Raw genomic sequence first — 23124 nt, 5'->3', positions numbered from 1 at the left:
TGATTTGAATGAAGAACATAAGAGGGCAACAATAGCTGAGCAAAGTTTTAGACAGATAACTTCAAAAATGAGCGAGCTACATGACATTGAGCATGAAGTCACCCAGGTGTCCCACACAAATGTACCCAAGTGGCCGAATTGGTACAGTGATACATTTTGAAGGAAATAACTATATACAAAATACATAAATGCTATTCTAACACACCCCCCAAAAATAAATATATATATATATATATATATATATATGGGGGGAAAAAAATAAAAAATAATAAACAAACAAATAACAAGGGTAACTATTTACACATTTTCTATTTACAATATTGTATATTTTATAAATAAATAAATAGATAAATATTGTGAAGACCCTCAGCCCTCAGTCCTGGTGCCATGGCCTATAGCAGTCTCTTTCTGCTGTAAAGCAGAGGCTTACTAAACAGGTGGTGCAGGTGATGGGGCATTTCCTGTGACAAGGGGCACAACGTCACCTCCCCACTGTGCTCTTTTTGCCCTGAGGCACATTCATGCCTGCAGAGATGAATCTGGGCAGGTGAACACCACTGGTTGACGGAGCAGAAGGTGCTGCAGTGGACTTTCCTGGATGAGCAGCTCCCTGAAGGCTAGCTGTGAGATGGGGGGCTGTCTCTATCAATTTCCTCTATAATTTGGGTTAAATCTGTATACCTAGACTTTGTTTTAGCTTTTCCTGATTTATTCGCCACAATTTAAATATATAAACTTGTTAAATGCTATTGAATATGTACTGCTATGCATAACACTCGTGGCTCCGTCAAGTAGGATTTGCAATGGCAAATGAACCTCTTTTACGCCAGAGTTTACGACAAAGGCTGGTCTTCAAACGTATAACCATTACATATTGCCGTTTACCTCAGCTCATTGGCTATCTTCCAAGCTAGATTTCAAGATGATCAGTGGTTATTGGGCCAAAATACAGTCAATCAACGATAGACCGGTCCTACCATTGGTGCGCAATGAGGTCATTGATTGGTGTCTTCAAATCGGTTTGTTTCGGTCAATACCTCCCGGGAAAAGAGCCATCATGTATGGTTGTGTTAGTAACAACCAGAGGATTGCAATGAAACCAACCATGACTGGATAATTACCACGAACGCTTCGTCCAAAGTTGAATGAGAGGGAAATCACGACGCAACCAGTTTACAAATGTTTCGTGTTAGGCTATAAAAATAGATTTTATCAAACAAAACGAACATTCACTGTGTAGTTAGGACACTTGGCATTGCCACCAGAGGAAGATCTTCAATGGTAAGCAATTTATTTTATTGTTATTTCTGACTTTCGTGACGCTAATGCTTGGTTGGAAAATGCTAGTAATACTTGTGTGTGTGGGGCGCCGTCCTCAGAAAATCGCATGTTTTCTTTTGCAGTAAACCTTTTTGAAATCTGACACAGCGGCTGGATTAATAACAAGACGTTCATCTTTTAAATGATGTAATATACATGTATTTACAAGAATGTTTAATACAACGAATGGTGTGTATTTAAAATGTTAGCTCTCTGCAGTTTCACCGGATGTTGGCCTGGTGGGACGTTAGCGTCTCACCTACCCTAGAGAAGTTAACTAGGCACGTCAGTTAAGAACAAATTCTTATTTACAATGACGGCCTACCCCGGCCAAACCCGGACGACACTGGGCCAATTGTGCGCCACCCTATGGGACTTCGCATAGCGCAACATTTTACGTGGCGTCATTACGTCATCGTCATTACGGTTTCTGTACAGCACTTTGAGATATCAGCTGATGTACGAAGGGCTATATAAATACATTTGATTTGATTTACCTATTATATAGGTATGCACGTCAGCTTTGACATCGGTTTTGCACATCGGGCATTAAACTAGACACCGGCCGATACCGATGTTGGCATTTTTAGCTAATGTCGTCCGATTCAAATATGTTCACCAATATATCCCTAATCCTATGTGTATGACTCGTCTGGGTCAGGATGTGTATGACTCGTCTGGGTCAGGATGTGTATGACTCGTCTGGGTCAGGATGTGTATGACTCGTCTGGGTCAGGATGTATCCTATGTGTATGACTCGTCTGGGTCAGGATGTATCCTATGTGTATGACTCGTCTGGGTCAGGATGTGTCCTATGTGTATGACTCGTCTGGGTCACGATGTGTCCTATGTATATGACTCGTCTGGGTCACGATGTGTCCTATCTCCTGTTGTTATGTCTCTGTGCTGTTGTGGTATCAACACAGTCCGTGCTGCTCTGCTCCCCTGACCTTAATGCCATGTGGCCTGGTGATCTCATCTCCAGGGAGTGGCACACACACACACACACACACACACATACATACACACACACACACACACACATACATACACACACATATACACACACATTGTTTCAGTGCTATAGTGCAGCTGTGCAGTATTATCAGTTGCAAAGCCCCTCCCTGCAGTTTCAATAGCTCTTATCTAATCAGAAGTCTGAACCTTGAAACAGCCCCACTTTGCAGCAGATTCTTTCCAAAAGCAAGAGAGGGAGAGAGAGAAGGGGAGGGAGAGAGGTTGATGCAGGGAAAGGGGGGGAGAACAAGAGAAGGAAAGAGAGACAGTGAGAGACAGCAGACTTAGTAAATGCGAGAGATGGAGGGAGAGAGATCAAGGTGTGTGAATCAAGCCTAGGGAAGAGAGGAGAGGAGGGGGGAACTGATGTGCAGCTACTGTATAAACAGTAGAGGGAGGGAGGGAGAACGGCGAGAGCCTCAGTTGGCCAGGAGAGGAAAGGCTGACAACTCCAGGTCAGGAGACGTTGGTTGTTGGCTGCACCAACCGTTTTGAGGAGCCCTGATTCTGCAGTGCTGACTGACAACGCAGCAACACACACATTGACGCTGCAGTAATTACTGATGCTATCAGCTGTCTCTGTCATCACCGACAAGGCTATGGATCCCACTGTTGTGAAATGGTTTCATCAGTAGAGGAATACAGTACTTAAACATTTCATAATCTTTATTTACTTCACTCTGAGAGTATTTAGATTTCATTATACAGCTTTCTCCACTCCCTGTCCTGCCCATACACTTTCAAATCAAATCAAATTTCATTAGTCACATGTGCCGAATACAACAGGTGTAGTAGACCTTACAGTGAAATGCTTACTTACGAGCCCTTAACCAACAATGCAGTTAAAAAATTAAAAAAACGGATAAGAAATAAAAGTAACAAGTAATTACTCCCAAGTGTTAACAGTTGCAGTACAGTTTGTCCACCTCTCTGCTCATAGACTATCTATCAGGCAGTCCACAGGTTTACAGTACTGTACTAGTTAATCATACATCTCCAGATGGTTCCATTTAAACAGCTTTATCCATGACCAATGAGTTTCCTCTTAACTCCTGCCTTCCACATTACCCAGCTGTCCCGTACTGGACATGTTTTCAGCACACACTACCACCACTGCAAGTTCTTCCCGGTTACTCTTCGGCCATTCAAAAGGGATACGAGATCACCTCCTCTAAGTTCACCTTTCACATTGTTTGGTTCCTGGTTAGTGTTATATAACCAGGTTCATATACGATACTGTTTTGTAGCCACATGCTAATTAAGTCATACGAGTCTACATTTGGAAATTGAATTGCTAGTGTTCCCTCTTTTTTAAAATTTTTATATTCCCTTTCTGACATTGACTTGTGTATTTTCATATGAGGGAGAACATAGAGCACTGAGACACAGGTAATGAAATTAGCTTAATTAACAGAACTGTTGTATTTAGCACTATCTAGTAAACCATATCTCAATCAAATTGGCATTAAAGGTAGACTCAGCGATATGACGTAGGTGCACAAAGTCAACAGCATAGTGGGGTCAATTTCCACAACTAAGAGCGTTACAGCGTGAGGCTCAACTTCTCAGCTGTTTTTGTCCCATACCTACCCCACGCTCTAACAGCGTGAAGTGAACCCATGCACATGTGCAGATACTGTGTGTGACTGGTAGAGCGAAGTCTTTCATATCTCGCTCATCTCAATATCTGCGGTGCTGCTCGTAGCCATGTAATTTCTCTTGAGTCTACCTTTTAAGTTCAAAAGTGTGATGGGATGAAAAGCACTGAAGAAAATAACAATTCTTGTGTGAATTTGTCATTTATCGTCAACAATCCTCACTATACCTGAATGTTTGCACATAAGAGGTAGCTAACATCTTTCCTTGGTGACTGACACTGACCAGTGACCACCAATAAACATTCCTTGGTTGACCCAGTTGCTTTGAGAGACATAAATTCAAACACATCCATGCTGATACTGAGCAGAACTGCAGAAGCCTGAAAGCTCACATTGCACCCCACTCTGTCACCAACACATCAGGACGCTAGAGAGTCTAGCTCTGCTACACAGATGGTCCAGTCTAGGTCTGTTACGGTGACCGTATTACCGGCAGTCATGAGTCATGACCACAGTAAAATTCCATGTGACTGCTGAGAGTCACGGTAATCTCCTCTTATGCACTCTGGACATGTGTTGGTAGTGCCCAAGTCGCTATGGTCTGGTACACTCAGGGCTCTACTGTCCCTCCATCAGGTCCTAATGGTCTGGTACTCAGGGCTCTACTGTCCCTCCATCAGGTCCTAATGGTCTGGTACTCAGGGCTCTACTGTCCCTCCATCAGGTCCTAATGGTCTGGTACTCAGGGCTCTACTGTCCCTCCATTAGGTCCTAATGGTCTGGTACTCAGGGCTCTACTGTCCCTCCATCAGGTCCTAATGGTCTGGTACTCAGGGCTCTACTGTCCCTCCATCAGGTCCTAATGGCCTGGTACTCAGGGCTCTACTGTCCCTCCATCAGGTCCTAATGGTCTGGTACTCAGGGCTCTACTGTCCCTCCATCAGGTCCTAATGGTCTGGTACTCAGGGCTCTATTGTCCCTCCATCAGGTCCTAATGGCCTGGTACTCAGGGCTCTATTGTCCCTCCATCAGGCCCTAAGGGCCTGGTACTCAGGGCTCTATTGTCCCTCCATCAGGTCCTAATGGTCTGGTACTCAGGGCTCAAGTAGGATCAGGAGGAGCACTGCCAGAGCCCTGCAAAATGACCTCCAGCAGGTCACAAATGTGCATGTGTCTGCTCAAATGGTCAGAAACAGACTCCATGAGGGTGGTATGAGGGCCCGACGTCCACAGGTGGGGGTTGTGCTTACAGCCCAACACCGTGCAGGACGTTTGGCATTTGCCAGAGAACACCAAGATTGGCAAATTCGCCACTGGCGCCCTGTGCTCTTCACAGATGAAAGCAGGTTCACACTGAGCACGTGACAGACGTGACAGAGTCTGGAGACGCCGTGGAGAACGTTCTGCTGCCTGCAACATCCTCCAGCATGACCGGTTTGGCGGTGGGTCAGTCATGGTGTGGGGTGGCATTTCTTTGGGGGGCCGCACAGCCCTCCATGTGCTCGCCAGAGGTAGCCTGACTGCCATTAGGTACCGAGATGAGATCCTCAGACCCCTTGTGAGACCATATGCTGGTGCGGTTGGCCCTGGGTTTCTCCTAATGCAAGACAATGCTAGACCTCATGTGGCTGGAGTGTGTCAGCAGTTCCTGCAAGAGGAAGGCATTGATGCTATGGACTGGCCCGCCCGTTCCCCAGACCTGAATCCAATTGAGCACATCTGGGACATCATGTCTCGCTCCATCCACCAAAGCCACGTTGCACCACAGACTGTCCAGGAGTTGGCGGATGCTTTAGTCAAGGTCTGGGAGGAGATCCCTCAGGAGACCATCCGCCACCTCATCAGGAGCATGCCCAGGCGTTGTAGGGAGGTCATACAGGCACGTGGAGGCCACACACACTACTGAGCCTCATTTTGACTTGTTTTAAGGACATTACATCAAAGTTGGATCAGCCTGTAGTGTGGTTTTCCACTTTAATTTTGAGTGTGACTCCAAATCCAGACCTCCATGGGTTGATAAATTTGATTTCCATTGATAATTTTTGTGTGATTTTGTTGTCAGCACATTCAACTATGTAAGGAAAAAGGTATTTAATAAGAATATTTAATTCATTCATCTAGGATGTGTTATTTTAGTGTTCCCTTTATTTTTTGAGCAGTGTGTATATATATATGTATTTAAAATTAGTTTGGTACATAAGTGGTCTAGTCTAGACTCCAAAATTAAACAAGTAATCATAATCACCTTTGAGTGTGGACTGTATTACCATGCATACTGGATGGACTGGCTACCTTATGTTACGCTCCAAACTTTCTATCCATGAGTCTGGGAGAGAACGTATAGGCCTAGGTGATGCTGTTGGTTCTTTGATTGTGCAGGACGACTTACAGAGTTAGCCTACAATTATAGTGAATCTGTATTTGATTTTGAATAGCCTAGTAATAGGGCATTTAAAAAAATAAAAAAACGTTCATAATTAATAGGCTGACACGTTACCTTTTTCGCTATAGAATATCTCACCATCGTGAGTTTCCATCTCCTCGTTCTCCTTAATTCCTTTCTCAAGCGCGCAGAGATAGGGGCTGTCAACAGTTTTAATGAAATATGTTTTGTTGTGAAAACAATATTTCACTTGGTTTCCCAAATTAACCACTGGGTAGCTGCAGGAACATGGTTGGAGAGCCCGTGGTATACAGAGATTGGGCGGAATATCACCTGTCGCGTAGCAAGAGGCTGCATGCTCCTCAAACAGCGGTTGATGCATGAAGTGACTGCGGGAAAACGGCCTCTATTCGCTATTTTGGTAGTGGGTAGATGACATGTCTTTTCCCCTCTGCCACTACCCATTTGATAATGGGCTGTTCTAAATTAGTGCAAATTGTACACGTTAGTAAAGACGAGATTAAATTGAGAAAAGTCTGATGGGTGAACATATGATCACATGATTAGAGAACGGGGTGTGCCGCCTAAGGTAAGAAACAGAGCTCAAGTTTTTTTGTGACTTTTTCCAAATCATCAATAGCCTGTAGTCCCATCAAGCAGCCCAAACTTCTAAGGTTCTTTTAATCATTCGCAACTAAATTAGCCAAATATCTCTAAATCTAGCATATAGGACCTGTTTCAAGTGATCATTGAAATGCTCAACATAGCTACTTCATATGCACACTCACTCCAGAATGGGGGGAAAATATCCTATCCATTTTAGTCAGCTAAATTCATTTGTATTAGTCTTATAAAAGAATGGCACAGGACTTGTGCATATCTTGTCAGCTACACTGAACAAAAATATAAACGCAATAATTTCAAAGATTTGACTGAGTTACAGTTCAAATAGGAAATGAGTCAATATAAATAAATTCATTCAACCGTAATCTATGGATTTCACATGACTGGGAAATAAACGTATTCAACCCTAATCTATGGATTTCACATGACTGGGAAATAAATGTATTCAACCCTAATCTATGGATTTCACATGACTTGGAAATAAATGTATTCAACCCTAATCTATGGATTTCACATGACTGGGAATACAGATATGCATCTGTTGGTCACAAATACCTTAAAAAAAAGATATGGATCAGAAAACCAGTCAGTATCTGGTGTGACCACCAGTTGCCTCATGCAGCGTGACACCTCTCCTTTGCATTCGAGTTGATCAGGCTGTTGATTGTGGCCTGTGGAATGTTGTCCCACTCCTTTTCAATGGCTGTACGATGTTGCTGGATATTGGCAGGAACTGGAACATGCTGTCGTACACGTCGATCCAGAGCATCCCACACATGCTCAATGGGTGACATGTCTGAGTATGCAGGCCATGGAAGAACTGGGACATTTTCAGCTTCCAGGAATTGTGTACAGATCCTTGCTACATTGCCATCAATAAAATGCAATTGTGTTAGTTGTCCGTAGCGTATGCCTGCCCATACCGTAACCCCACCGCCACCATGGGGCACTCGGTTCCCAACGTTGACATCAGCAAACCACTCGTCCAAATGATGCCATACATGCTACGCTGTCTGCCATCTACCCAGTACAGTTGAAACCGTAATTCATCCATGAAGAGAACACTTCTCTCGTGTGCTGGTGGCCATCGAAGGTGAGCATTTGCCCACTGAAGTCAGATCAAGACCCTGGTGAGGACAACGAACATGCAAATGAGCTTCTCCGAGACGATTTCTGACAGTTTTTGCAGAAATTCTTCGGTTGTGCAAACCCACAGTTTCATCAGCTGTCCGGGTGGCTGGTCTCAGATGATCCCGCAGGAGAAGAAGCCGGATGTGGAGGTCCTGGGCTGCGCATGTGAGGCCAGTTGGACATTCTGCCAAATTCTCACAAACAACGTTGGAGACGGTTTATGGTAGAGAAATTAACATTAAATTCTCTGGCAACAGCTCTGGTGGAGATTCCTGCAGTCAGTATGACAATTGCACGCTCCCTCAAACTTGAGAGATCTGTGGCATTGTGTTGTGTGTCAAAACTGTACATTTTAGTGGCCTTTTATTGTCCCCAGCACAAGGTGCACCTGTGTAATGATCGTGCTGTTTTAACCAGCTTCTTGATATGCCACACCTGTCAGGTGGATGTATTATCTTGGCAAAGGAGAAATGTTCACTAACAGGGATGTAAACAGATTTGTGCACCACAGAAATAAGCTTTTTTGTGCATATGGAACATTTCTGTGATCTTTTATTTCAGCTCATGAAGCATAGGACCAACACTTTACATGTGGCGTTTTTATACTTTTTTGTTCAGTATAAATGAACTGGCCTACAGCCTATGGCCTGGTGCATAGCGTAGGCTGACTCCGATTCTGTTCTTCTGAAATAATACATTTTCTTCATTTTTTTTTGTTGTTGACCTAACTAAAATAATATATTTATTAGGATGATTTATATTAAATGGACTTATTCGATAAAAAATAAATAATCTATATATAGATGTTCCCGAAGGGATCAGAAGATTGTATGTTTGAAGGCCTGGAGATGCGAAGTGTTTATGTTAATTAATGGTCAATAGCCGTGAGACCGGCAGTCATTTGCATGATAATAACCGGCTGAAAAAACTGCAATGACTGCCAAAGCCCTAGTCGAGTCTCTCTATAATTCGTCGTACACAGGTTATTAACCCTTCACAAAGGCTTCACGAAGATGCTATGTTCATTCGGTGGTTGTAGTTATCCTTTAGCTAACCTTGGGCTTCCAGCGTGCTAAAATGGGATAGTGAAACATTTTTGTTTCTTACCGTGGACCTCAGTTTAGAGGTTTAGACTTCAATAAAGACTCTGTCAAGCTAACGGTAAAGGAAATGCATCATTAAAGTGCTTTTGTTTTATTGTCACACAGGAATTACAGTAATTAACAATAATGGCTGTTCAATTCTGATCGAAGATGTTGTTACTCTGGTGCTTGTTTGCAGACATTTGGTGCCTTCAGGCTGGGATTAAGAAAAGAGCTTTGTGTGTGTGTGTGTGTGTGTGTGTGTGTGTCCATCCAAGCATGCGTGTGTATGTGTGCTATCGATTTCTCATTGTGAGGTTTCATGTCTCGGTAGGCTCTGATTTGCACCTTTTTTCTTTGCATTCTCTCTCTCTCTCGCTCTCGCTCTCATTCCGCAGTGAGGAATGCACTAAATGTCCTTATCTCTGCCCATGCAAACATTCTGTGAGCCAGTAGAGGTTGAATTCCTCTCAAATTCCAGGCAGACTACACACTGGCATTAGAGGAGAAGCAGCTTGAGTGTCCTCTCACCAGTACACGAGGACCCTTCAAAACCGCTTAAATAACATGAAAAAAGCCAAACGCTTATAGAATACTTTACAAAATCCCCAAAGGATGCTTATTTGCAGTGCGGCTGGTGGCAACGTCATTTAGCTGAGTCTACCTTTTAAGAACACTGAACAACATTTGAACAACATAAATGCTCAGTCGAGCTCCTCACTTCAACCACCATCATAGCGTTGTCAAGGCTTTTCCCCCAAAAACATCCCAATTAAGGGGCTCCCGAGTGGTGCAGCGGTCTAAGGCTCTGCAACTCAGTGCTAGAGGCTTTACTACAGACACCCTGGTTCAGCGGTCTAAGGCACTGCAACTCAGTGCTAGAGGCTTTACTACAGACACCCTGGTTCAGCGGTCTAAGGCACTGCATCTCAGTGCTAGAGGCTTTACTACAGACACCCTGGTTCAGCGGTCTAAGGCTCTGCAACTCAGTGCTAGAGGCTTTACTACAGACACCCTGGTTCAGCGGTCTAAGGCACTGCAACTCAGTGCTAGAGGCTTTACTACAGACACCCTGGTTCAGCGGTCTAAGGCACTGCATCTCAGTGCTAGAGGCTTTACTACAGACACCCTGGTTTAGCGGTCTAAGGCACTGCAACTCAGTGCTAAAGGCGTCACTACAGACCCTGGTTCCATTCCAGGTTGTATCACAGCGGTCTAAAGCACTGCATCTCAGTGCTAAAGGCGTCACTACAGACCCTGGTTCCATTCCAGGTTGTATCACAGCGGTCTAAAGCACTGCATCTCAGTGCTAAAGGCGTCACTACAGACCCTGGTTCCATTCCAGGTTGTATCACAGCGGTCTAAAGCACTGCATCTCAGTGCTAGAGGCGTCACTACAGACCCTGGTTCCATTCCAGGTTGTATCACAGCAGTCTAAAGCACTGCATCTCAGTGCTAAAGGCGTCACTACAGACCCTGGTTCCATTCCAGGTTGTATCACAGCGGTCTAAAGCACTGCATCTCAGTGCTAGAGGCGTCACTACAGACACCCTTGTTCGATTCCAGGCTGTATCACAACCGGCCGTGATTGGGCACACAATTGGCCCAGTGTCGTCCGGGTTCGGCCGGTGTAGGCCGTCATTGTAAATAAGAATTTGTTCTTAACTGACTTGCCTAGTTAAATAAAGGTTAAATAAAACATGTAAAAAATGTAATGAGCGGTAACAGGATGATTTGTATCAATTGCGAGGCGTTTGTTTTGCCAACTCTGCCATCACATGTAGCCTACACTGTACATTGTACTGTACAAAACCACCACATCGGTCTCTTGTACTGTACAAAACCACCACAACGGTCTCTTGTACTGTACAAAACCACCACAACGGTCTCTTGTACTGTACAAAACCACCACATCGGTCTCTTGTACTGTACAAAACCACCACAACGGTCTCTTGTACTGTATAAAACCACCACAACGGTCTCTTGTACTGTACAAAACCACCACATCGGTCTCTTGTACTGTACAAAACCACCACAACGGTCTCTTGTACTGTACAAAACCACCACAACGGTCTCTTGTACTGTACAAAACCACCACAACGGTCTCTTGTACTGTACAAAACCACCACAACGGTCTCTTGTACTGTACAAAACCACCACAACGGTCTCTTGTACTGTACAAAACCACCACAACGGTCTCTTGTACTGTACAAAACCACCACAACGGTCTCTTGTACTGTACAAAACCACCACAACGGTCTCTTGTACTGTACAAAACCACCACAACGGTCTCTTGTACTGTACAAAACCACCACAACGGTCTCTTGTACTGTATAAAACCACCACAACGGTCTCTTGTACTGTACAAAACCACCACAACGGTCTCTTGTACTGTACAAAACCACCACATCGGTCTCTTGTACTGTACAAAACCACCACAACGGTCTCTTGTACTGTACAAAACCACCACAACGGTCTCTTGTACTGTACAAAACCACCACAACGGTCTCTTGTACTGTACAAAACCACCACAACGGTCTCTTGTACTGTACAAAACCACCACAACGGTCTCTTGTACTGTACAAAACCACCACAACGGTCTCTTGTACTGTACAAAACCACCACATCGGTCTCTTGTACTGTACAAAACCACCACAACGGTCTCTTGTACTGTACAAAACCACCACAACGGTCTCTTGTACTGTACAAAACCACCACATCGGTCTCTTGTACTGTACAAAACCACCACAACGGTCTCTTGTACTGTACAAAACCACCACAACGGTCTCTTGTACTGTACAAAACCACCACAACGGTCTCTTGTACTGTACAAAACCACCACATCGGTCTCTTGTACTGTACAAAACCACCACAACGGTCTCTTGTACTGTACAAAACCACCACAACGGTCTCTTGTACTGTACAAAACCACCACAGCGGTCTCTTGCAGTTGAATCAAAGGGCAACTACACCCTCCATTTCTTTTGTAGGGAGGGATTGTTCCCAGACATATCCTGATATGTTTTAAGTGTTGTTGTGGACTTAGAACTTCCAATTCTTTTAGTTTTTCTATAAAAAGTGAGTGAAAACCTGAAAATGAACAGGAAAACTCGGAAACCGGGAAAAATAAATGTTAAATGTTGCGCATCATCCACTTTTCCGGGGCCAATATTATTTTAATTCGGGGCCAGTAGGTTTCGGCTGGTAATGGCCTGGTGTGCCGCTGGGAAATGTACCTGAATGTCAAGCTCTGCAAGGGCCATGCTAATTTTAAAATATGGCTAGTTATTATTAGCCTGGTTCTCGATGGAATGCAGGTACATTGTGGGGAATGGTTTCCCAAAAGCATCTTAATAAGGCTAAGTTCATCTTCAGAACCGTAGTAGGAGCATCGCTAAATATCTGAGCTATTTCACAAAACCATCGTTGTTAACGTTGCACTTGAAAATGCTTGGAATCTTACCGCCTGCCTCAGACTAGTCGTAGAACAGCCTAGTGCATCGTTAGATGCTCCCCACCCCCCCTCTCTCCCGTGTCACTTTATACAAAGAAGATCTCTGTTAAACATAATCACATGGTTTTCTTCTCTCTGTGACCTCCGATAACTTTAAAATTATTATTTTCATTTTATTTAACCTTTTATTATAGAGGCAAGTCAGTTAAGAACAAATTCTTACTTACAATGACGGCCTACGCCGGCCAAACCCGGACGACGCCGGCCAAACCCGGACGACGCCGGGCCAATTGTGCGCCGCCGCCTATGTCTTTGCAATTGATACAGGGCGTGTATAAAACGCTTCAAATGAAAACCGAGATGACTGCATTCAAATATAAACAGTAGGCAAAAGGCTTATTTCAATCATATTGAAATATATTTAATGTGCAATCAATTGTTCCATTATGTTTCTTGTAGGATACTGTCTGTAATTTGTCTCCAATATATTTCATGATGTGTAGTCTAATGATGTACCAAATCTGTGATTTTAGTCCATTTTTATTGGAAAAGCATTAGAATAATCCACCTCAAAAATTTGCAGCCGTAGGTGCTCATATCTCTCTAGGTGCTGATCCGTCATCGGTATTGTGAAATAATTCTTATGTTAAGGTAAGATTTGAATGTAGAAAGCTGATCTGGGAGCAGCGCTCCCTTTCTTTTGATACTGTCAGTATCGACAAATGCTCCAACGACGCACATTCCGTCGCTGTCGGAAAACCAAGCACAGGTCATTCTCGCCGTGCAGCTGCAACAAAAAACAAAATTGGTGTGACCAAATCATGTGCTGGTGCCATCAACTGAAAAAGTCGGTAGCACCAGTGGGAAAAGTTAGTCTAGAACTCTTGCCTCTCATTGGGTTGGAATTATCTCCTCTGTTTCTGTGTGTAAGCTTTTTATGCAGTGGGAATGAAGGGGGTGGGTTGAGACAGCATCAGGGCTGTTAGACTTCACAATAATTATCTGCTGGCTTTCTCTGTCTCTCTTCAAAGGCAGCCTCCTTAAGGAGACACACAAAGAAGCACGCACACACACACACACGCATAGACGCGCACACACGTTCACACACAAATACACCCACACGAATCAGAGCGCAGAAAATGACAGTGACTAACAAAAGGCTGCGCTAATGTCTGCTATCATCTTGATTCAGTCAAACAACTCTTTGCTCATCCGCTTTGTCTGAATGAACAATTACATTTTGTTATCTTAGCATAGCAACAGAAAATGATACCAGACTATTATATTGGGTACAATGTGGGGAGTGAAAGCCTAGAATAACCTATAGGCTCAGGGCTTAAACAAGCTATCGCTAGGCTACTTTGGTGCAGTCAGTGGATGGGGGGGGGGGGGGGGGGGGGGGGGGGGGGGGGGGGGGGGGGGGGGGGGGGTTCTGTATACAACACAGCATCTCTGAAAGCCACTGAGAGAGCCACACATCCATTATTTATCTCAACAGATGAGGTTCGCCGCTCCGGCTATCTGGGCTCACAGCGAGTTCCGTGTGACTGAGAGAACCTGATTTCTCAGCTCTCTTCATGGTTTATTTTGTTACAGTATTTCCCTGTGCCTCACTCTCACTTGCAATTTACACCAAGGATAACACATCTTTACCCCCAAATCATTTATGAGGGGACTTCTTAGAAGGATTTTATTCCTTTTTATGTTTTGTTTTTGTAAGTGAAGTTGAAGGCATATGGTTATAACATCTATAGTGATTCGAGCGTCTAATATGACATTTTTCCCCGTTTTGCAATTGTAGCATCCTTGCACACCACACTTACATCCTTTCACTTACACACTACACTTACACACTACACTTACACACTACACTTACATCCTTTCATTTACACACTACACTTACACACTATACTTACACACTTCACTTACATCCTTTCACTTACACACTTACAACTTACATCCTTTCACTTACACACTACACTTACACACTACACTCACATCCTTTCACTTACACACTTCACTTACACACTACACTTACATCATTTCACTTAGTGTAATTGTACATTTAAGTATTTGATTTGGTCTTGATTGGATTTAAAGCCTTGGATCTATGTAGTTAGGGGAGGGTGTGGGGTCTTGGCTTCTCCATTAACTGGACGTTTAAAAACCGTAAGACCTCGGTGTGTTTATGCAATAATTTGGCTGTAGCTAAAAGGTGCGTGCGCACGTGCGTGTTCGGGCGAGAGAGAGAAACTAGTACAGACCACAGCAGGGTGGAAGGGGGAAAAAAACCCTCTGTAGTTTACCACACTTACTGTGACAGTCTGTTTGGCTGTCTACTCTGTGAGTAAAGGAAACAGGCTATTGCCTTTTTACACAAGCACAAGCACACACACACACACACCACAATATCACAGGCTTCCTCAACAATTTCAACCATGACTTAAGCTGGAATTCTGCATCAACCATAACAGGTTGCCTTGCCAACCCAGCCTGCGTGCGTATAGGCCACGATGATCCACACAGAGAAAGACCATGCAGGTCTGAACAAAATGGCTGCCAAACAGGAAATACCTCAACTAAGCATGAAAGTATGCATATACAGTGCATTCGGAAAGTATTCAGACCCCTTAACTTTTTCCACATTTTGTTACGTTACAGCCTTATTCTAAAATGTATTTTAATCTACACACAATACCCCATAATGACATCACAATACCCATGATGCCACTCAAGGACATTCAGAGACTTGTCCCGAAGCCACTCTTGCATTTGTCTTGGCTGTGTGCTTAGTAGGGTTGCACATTTTGGGGAATATTCAGAGGTGTAAACTTTCCTTTGAAATTAACGGGAATAAATGGGAATTAACGGAAATATATGCAAATTAATACCATAATACTATAGATGTTTTTTTGCATTGGATATCATATGGAGACAGAAACAAACATTTCAACGTATAATATGTAGACATAATTGCAAATGATTAAATCCTTCCAATAGAAAAATATATTTTTTTTAGTTATGAATTGAACTTTAATTAAATTAGTTGACTCTTCACATGGGATGATTTCACTGAACAACAAAATAAATGGAATATTGAATGATCCCCAATGATCCATCGCATCTCCCAAAAACGTTTTCAACATACATGTAAAATTAAAACTTTGGTTGTCTTCTTCTCAGGCTTCCATGTCTTCACCATGGACCTCCAATGTCCACCTCTTAAACATCAGACTCTGAGGCCTCATCTTCACTGTCACTTTCCAACCTTGTTGAGGATGGCTCATTGTCAGGCTCAAAAAGCCTCAAATTTGCCCGGATGGACACCAATTTTTCAACCCCTGTATTGGTCAGCCTGTTGCGTGCTTTGGTGTGTGTGTTCCCAAACAAGGACCAGTTGCGCTCTGAGGTGGCTGATGTCGGTGGGATTTGGAGTATGATGAAGGCAACAGGAGAAAGAGCCTCAGATCCACAGTCCCTTCCACCAGGTGGCTGATGAGTTGTGTTGACACGACTGCCATATTGCATCTCCATCCCAAAGCTCTTGCTTGGAAGTGTACTTCACCAGACTGCCAAGAACCTTGCCCTCATCCAGGCCAAGGTGGCGAGACACGGCAGTGATGACACCAAAAGCCTTGTTGATCTCTGCACCAGAGAGGATGCTCTTGCCAGCATACTTGGGGTCCAACATGTACGCTGCGGTGTGTATGGGCTTCAGGCAGAAGTCTTCACGCTTTTTGATGTATTTCAGAACTGCAGTTTCCTCTGCTTGGAGCAACAGTGAAGTGGGCAGGGCAGTACAGATTTGGGCAGGGCAGTCTGCAAGCAGAGACTGAACATCAGACAGGATGGCATTATCTCCCTCAATCCATGCAATGGCTACAGCTATAGGTTTCTGGAGTTTCAGGCTGCTTTCCACTCTCTTCCAAATTACATCATCCAGGAGCATCCTCTTGATGGGGCTGTCCATATCGGCAGACTGTGACATGGCCATTTCTTGGAGAGACTCTTTCCCCTCCAGGAGACCGTCAAACATGATGACAACACCACCCCAACAGGTGTTGCTGGGCAGATTCAATGTGGTGCTCTTATTCTTCTCATTTTGCTTGGTGAGGTAGATTGCTGCTATAACTTGATGACATACCTTACCATTTCCTTGGCTCTCTTGTAGAGCGTATCCATTGTTTTCAATGCCATGATGTCCTTGAGGAGCAGATTCAATGCATGAGCAGCACAGCCAATGGTTGTGATGTGAGGGTAGGACTCCTCCACTTTAGACCAAGCAGCCTTCATGTTCGCAGCATTGTCTGTCACCAGTGCAAACTCCTGTGGTCCAAGGTCATTGATGACTGCCTTCAGATCATCTGCAATGTAAAGACCGGTGTGTCTTTGCTCTCGTAGAATACTGGTTGAGGGGTGGTGATGTAGTTAATTATTACTTTCCCACGAACATTCGACCATCCATCAGAGATGATTGCAATACAGTCTGCTTTCTCTATGATTTGCTTGACCTTCACTTGAACTCTGTTGAACTCTGCATCCAGCAAATGAGTAGATAAAGCATGTCTGGTTGGAGGGGTGTATTCTGGGCGAAGAACATTCAGAAATCCCTTCCAATACACATTGCCTGTGAGCATCAGAGGTGAACCAATTGCATACACAGCTCGAGCAAGACATTCATCAGCATTTCTCTAAATACATTCCTCCATTGAGTCAAAAAAAACTTCTGATTCCAGGAGGACCATGAGCTGTTGCTATCGATAAGGTGTCTGATTCATCGTTTTCACCTTGAATAGAAGTAGAGGGACTTTTGTCAGAGGTTGCTTGTTGTGAGCGCTGAGGGAACTTTATGCACTTGGCCAGATGATTCTGCATCTTTGTTGCATTCTTCACATATGATTTGCCACAGTATTTTCAAATGTACACAGCTTTTCCTTCTACATTAGCTGCAGTGAAATGTCTCCACACATCAGATAGTGCCCGTGGCATTTTCCTGTAAAGATTAGGGGGGGAAAATAAAAAAACAAAAAACAAATACAATCCCATGTACAGATAAATAGTTAAGCAGTTAGATTAAACAACTCCTTTGTAAGATAAATATTTTAAAAGGAAACATATGGAAACAGGTGAATTAATACTCCTCAGTTAGCAGGCTCAAGCAAGCTAAAACCCACATGGTAGCAAAAACTAACTAGCAGAAATTGTTAGAAATGTTTTACACACACTTTGCTGTAGGCTACTATTTACTAAATATATTCACCCCACCCAGTATTGTAATCAAAACTTACCAGAAAGCATGTAGTCATTGGCTCAGACAGTGAAGCAGTGTGGGCTCAATAGCATCTCATTAGTGTGCAAGATCTTGAGAATCAGCTGTACATGTGATGGGAGAAGTTGCAATTCCATTGAATTGGGGATAGTTTAACCAAAATATGGCACAACACCTAGTATTGCCTTGTGTATCCTACAAAAAGGTTCACTGTTATAAGCTAACTTTTTTGATGAATTTAAGCAGAGTTCCCCAAAATCCAGAGCTTAGTTTCCATGGAAAATTTCTGGGAAAATTCTGGAAATTTACTGGAAAGTTTCTGACCCTTTGCAACCCTAGTGCTTAGGGTCGTTGTCCTGTTGGAAGGTGAACCTTTGCCCCAGTCTGAGGTCCTGAGCGCTCTAGAGCAGGTTTTCATCAAGAAGGTCTCTGTACTTTGCTCCGTTCATCTTTCCCTCACATTCTGACTAGTCTCCCAGTCCCTGCCACTGGAAAAACCTCCCCACAGCATGATGCTGCCACCATGCTTCACCGTAGGGATGGTGCCAGGTTTCCTCCAGAAGTGATGCTTGGCATTCAGGCCAATCTTGGTTTCATCAGACCATAGAATCTTGTTTCTCATGGTCTGAGAGTCGTTTAGGTGCCTTTTTGGCAAACTCCAAGCAAGCGGTCATGTGTCTTTTACCGAGGAGTGGCTCCCGTCTGGTCACTCTACCATAAAGGACTGATTGGTGGAGTGCTGCAGAGATGGTTGTCCTTCTGGAGGGTTCTCCCATTTCCACAGAGGAACTCTGGAGCTCTGGCAGAGTGACCATCGGGTTCTTGGTCACCTCCCTGACCAAGGACCTTCAGAAATGTTTTGGTACCCTTCCCCAGATCTGTGCCTCAACACAATCCTGTTTCAGAGCTCTACGGACAATTCCTTCGACCTGACATGCACTGTCAACTGTGGGACCTTATATAGACAGGTGTGTGCCTTTCCAAATCATGTCCAATTAATTGAATTTACCACAGGTGGACTCCAATCAAGTTGTAGAATCACCTCAATGATGATCAATGGAAACAGGATGCACCTGAGCTCAATTTCAGGGCCCATTCTGTTTTTTATGTTTAATACATTTGCAAAAAATTCTAAAAACCTTTTTTGAGAAAAAAAATAAGATTTAATCAAGTTTAGGATAAGGTTGTAAAGTAACAAAATGTGGAAAAATTCAAGGGGTCTGAATACGTCCCCTTTTTTCATCCATAGCCTAGTGGCAGTTTGTGAATATAAATGAAGGCTGTAAAGCTTAATTCATAGGGTTTCCCCCCCTCATCAAGTTTTTCCTGTTTTGGAGCCTCTGTTGTAGCAGGGACACAGTTACATGAGGGAAAGGAGCCAATGTTTACCACTGCAGGGGAAGCTGTTGTATTTTAAACTCAAGCCTGTTGTCTTTTTCTTTTCTTCTCCTGAGAGTACTTTCTGGGAAGAAGGTCCTAAACAGATGAGTTGTTAGTAGTGAAATGTCAAAACAGTTTTCGACATGGAGCCGAAGCACACTCCCAGGTTCCATGACTACATGTCAACAGTGTTAACCTGTAGGGCACATTGTTATTACTGGAGTCTGCCAGTACATGTCATAACTTTACATACCCTCTATAAGTTAATGCATACCATCGACTCTATGAAGTAAGTTATTTTAGCCTTTAGATTTCTTTCGGAATGCTATGTGTTTAGCCACATTACATGCTATGCTAATTATGTCGATTAAGGCAGCCCCCCCCGCACCTCTCTGATTCAGAGGGGTTGGGTTAATTCAGAAGACACATTTCAGTTGAAGGCATTCAGTTGTACAACTGACTAGGTATCCTCCCTATTTTCATTCTAGCCTCGTTGTCCTTCGTGTTTTGGTGTGGCCATATAGCATGTCATTGTCATTATACACACAGTGCACCTATGGACAAGACGTCTGAGCGGCCATTGACACGTATTTAACCACACACTCACTCCCTGCCCAGAAGGGATGTCAGTTACAGTAGAGTTCAATCCCTCCCCTTAAGCCAGTAGACCTATCACAGGGCCCACAGAGTATGGGTGATGGAGTTGGAATGAGGGCTTGGCAGAGGCGTTGGGGACCGTACGGAGATGGTTACTACAGTATGGATACAGTATAGAGATAGTTACTACAGTATAGAGATGGTTACTACAGTATGGATACAGTATAGAGATAGTTACTGCAGTATGGATACAGTACAGAGATAGTTACTACAGTATAGAGATAGTTACTACGGTATGGAGATAGTTACTGCAGTATGGATACGGTACAGAGATAACTATCTCCATACCGTAGTAACTATCTCCATACCGTAGTAACTACTACAGCATAGAGATAGTTACTACAGTATGGATACAGTATATAGTTACTACAGTATGGATACAGTATAGAGATAGTTACTACAGTATGGATACAGCATAGAGATAGTTACAACAGTATGGATACAGTATATAGTTACTACAGTATGGATACAGTATAGAGATAGTTACTACAGTATGGATACAGTATAGAGATAGTTACTACAGTATAGAGATAGTTACTACGGTATGGAGATAGTTACTACGGTATGGAGATAGTTACTGCAGTATGGATACGGTACAGAGATAGTTACTACAGTATGGATACAGTATAGAGATAGTTACTACAGTATGGATACAGTATAGAGATAGTTACTACAGTATGGATACAGCATAGAGATAGTTACTACAGTATGGATACAGCATAGAGATAGTTACTACAGTATGGATACAGCATAGAGATAGTTACTACAGCATGGATACAGTATATAGATAGTTACTACAGTATGGATACAGTGTGGGGATAGTTACTACAGTATGGGCACAGTATAGAGATAGTTACTACAGTATGGGGATAGTTACTGCAGTATGGATACAGCATAGAGATAGTTACTACAGTATGGATACAGTTACTACAGTATGGATACAGTTACTACAGTATGGATACAGTATGGATACAGTAGAGAGAGTTACTACAGTATGGATACAGTAGAGAGAGAGTTACTACAGTATGGATACAGTATAGAGATAGTTACTACAGTATGGATACAGTATGGGGATAGTTACAACAGTATGGATACAGTATAGATATAGTTACTGCAGTATGGATACAGTATAGAGTTAGTTACTGCAGCATAGATATAGTTACTACAGTATAGATACAGTATGGGGATAGTTACAACAGTATGGATACAGTATAGAGATAGTTACTACAGTATGGATACAGTATGGGGATAGTTACTACAGTATGGATACAGTATGGGGATAGTTACTACAGCATGGATACAGTATGGGGATAGTTACTGCAGTATGGATACAGTATAGAGATAGTTACTGCAGCATAGAGATAGTTACTACAGTATAGATACAGTATGGGGATAGTTACTACAGTATGGATACAGTATAGAGATAGTTACTACAGTATGGATACAGTATAGAGATAGTTACTACAGTATGTATACAGTATAGAGATAGTTACTACAGTATAGATACAGCATAGAGATAGTTACTGCAGTGTGGATACAGTATAGATAGTTACTACAGTATGGATACAGTATAGAGATAGTTACTACAGTATGGATACAGTATGGGGATAGTTACTACAGTATGGATACAGTATATAGATAGTTACTACAGTATGGAGATAGTTACTACAGTATGGCTACAGTATATAGATAGTTACTACAGTATGGAGATAGTTACTACAGTATGGATACAGTATGGGGATAGTTACTACAGTATGGATACAGTATGGGGATAGTTACTACAGTATGGATACAGTATATAGATAGTTACTACAGTATGGAGATAGTTACTACAGTATGGATACAGTATGGGGATAGTTACTACAGTATGGATACAGTATGGGGATAGTTACTACAGTATGGATACAGTATATAGATAGTTACTACAGTATGGAGATAGTTACTACAGTATGGATACAGTATGGGGATAGTTACTACAGTATGGATACAGTATGGGGATAGTTACTACAGTATGGATACAGTATATAGATAGTTACTACAGTATGGAGATAGTTACTACAGTATGGATACAGTATGGGGATAGTTACTACAGTATGGGGATAGCTACTGTCTGATCCTGAGCCTGTGAATATAAGAGTCGCTGTTCTGTGGTGGTCCGAGTGTTTAGGTGGGCTGGCTGAACACACACTGATCCATAGGAACCACACACACACTGAACACAAATATTTTGTCTCCCGCAGGTGCTTAATGCCCAGAAGGCCGGGTACAAGTCGGCCATTGTTCACAACGTGGACTCTGATGACTTAATCAGCATGGGATCCAATGACAGTAAGTCCCCCTCTTGACAACCCTCCTCCTCTGCACAAACACACAAACAAACATGCAGCAGCACTACACACAGTCGTCTGTTCATTTGGGGAGTAGAGGGGTAGTGGAGTACAGGGGTAGGGTAGTATAGTAGTGGAGGGGTAGTATAGTAGTGGAGTAGAGGGATAGTATAGTGGTGGAGTGGAGGGGTAGTATAGTAGTGGAGTGTAGGGGTAGTATAGTAGTGGAGGTGTAGTATAGTAGTGGAGGTGTAGTATAGTATTGGAGGGGTAGTATAGTAGTGGAGGTGTAGTATAGTATTGGAGGGGTAGTATAGTAGCGGAGGGGTAGTATAGTAGCGGAGGGGTAGTATAGTAGCGGAGGGGTAGTATAGTAGCGGAGGGGTAGTATAGTAGCGGAGGGGTAGTATAGTAGCGGAGGGGTAGTATAGTAGTGGAGTGGAGGGGTAGTATAGTAGTGGAGTGGAGGGGTAGTATAGTAGAGGGGTAGTATTGTAGTGGAGTAGAGTAGAGGGGTAGTATAGTAGTGGAGTGTAGGGGTGGTATAGTAGTGGATGGGTAGTATAGTAGTGGAGGGTAGTGGGGTAGTGTTGTAGTGGAGTAGATGGGTAGTATTGGAGTGGAGTGGAGGGGTAGTATTATAGTGGAGTAGATGGGTAGTATTGGAGTGGAGTGGAGGGGTAGTATAGTAGTGGAGTGGAGGGGTAGTATAGTAGTGGAGGGGTAGTATAGTAGTGGAGGGGTAGTATAGTAGTGGAGTGGAGGGGTAGTATCGTAGTATCGTAGTGGAGGGGTAGTATCGTAGTAGTGTAGTGGAGGGGTAGTAGTAGTAGTAGTGGAGGGGTAGTAGTAGTAGTGGAGGGGTAGTATAGTATAGTAGTG

At 43.2% G+C, this 23124-nt stretch overlaps 1 protein-coding gene across 1 annotated transcript in view; it reads left to right on the top strand.

Moving 5' to 3' along the window:
• Window positions 1-23124, top strand: part of LOC120053616 (E3 ubiquitin-protein ligase RNF13-like) — an 89281-nt gene that overhangs the window by 34664 nt on the left and 31493 nt on the right. The window contains exon 5 of the mRNA XM_039000758.1: window positions 22156-22243. Coding sequence (XP_038856686.1) covers window positions 22156-22243 — 88 coding nt within the window. The remainder of the gene's footprint in view (window positions 1-22155; window positions 22244-23124) is intronic.

This window comes from Salvelinus namaycush, chromosome 9 (assembly GCF_016432855.1).
Source record: "Salvelinus namaycush isolate Seneca chromosome 9, SaNama_1.0, whole genome shotgun sequence".
NCBI lineage: Eukaryota > Metazoa > Chordata > Actinopteri > Salmoniformes > Salmonidae > Salvelinus > Salvelinus namaycush.
The sequence above is the reverse complement of the archived record's forward strand: the minus strand, read 5'-3'. Positions and strand labels throughout refer to the sequence as shown.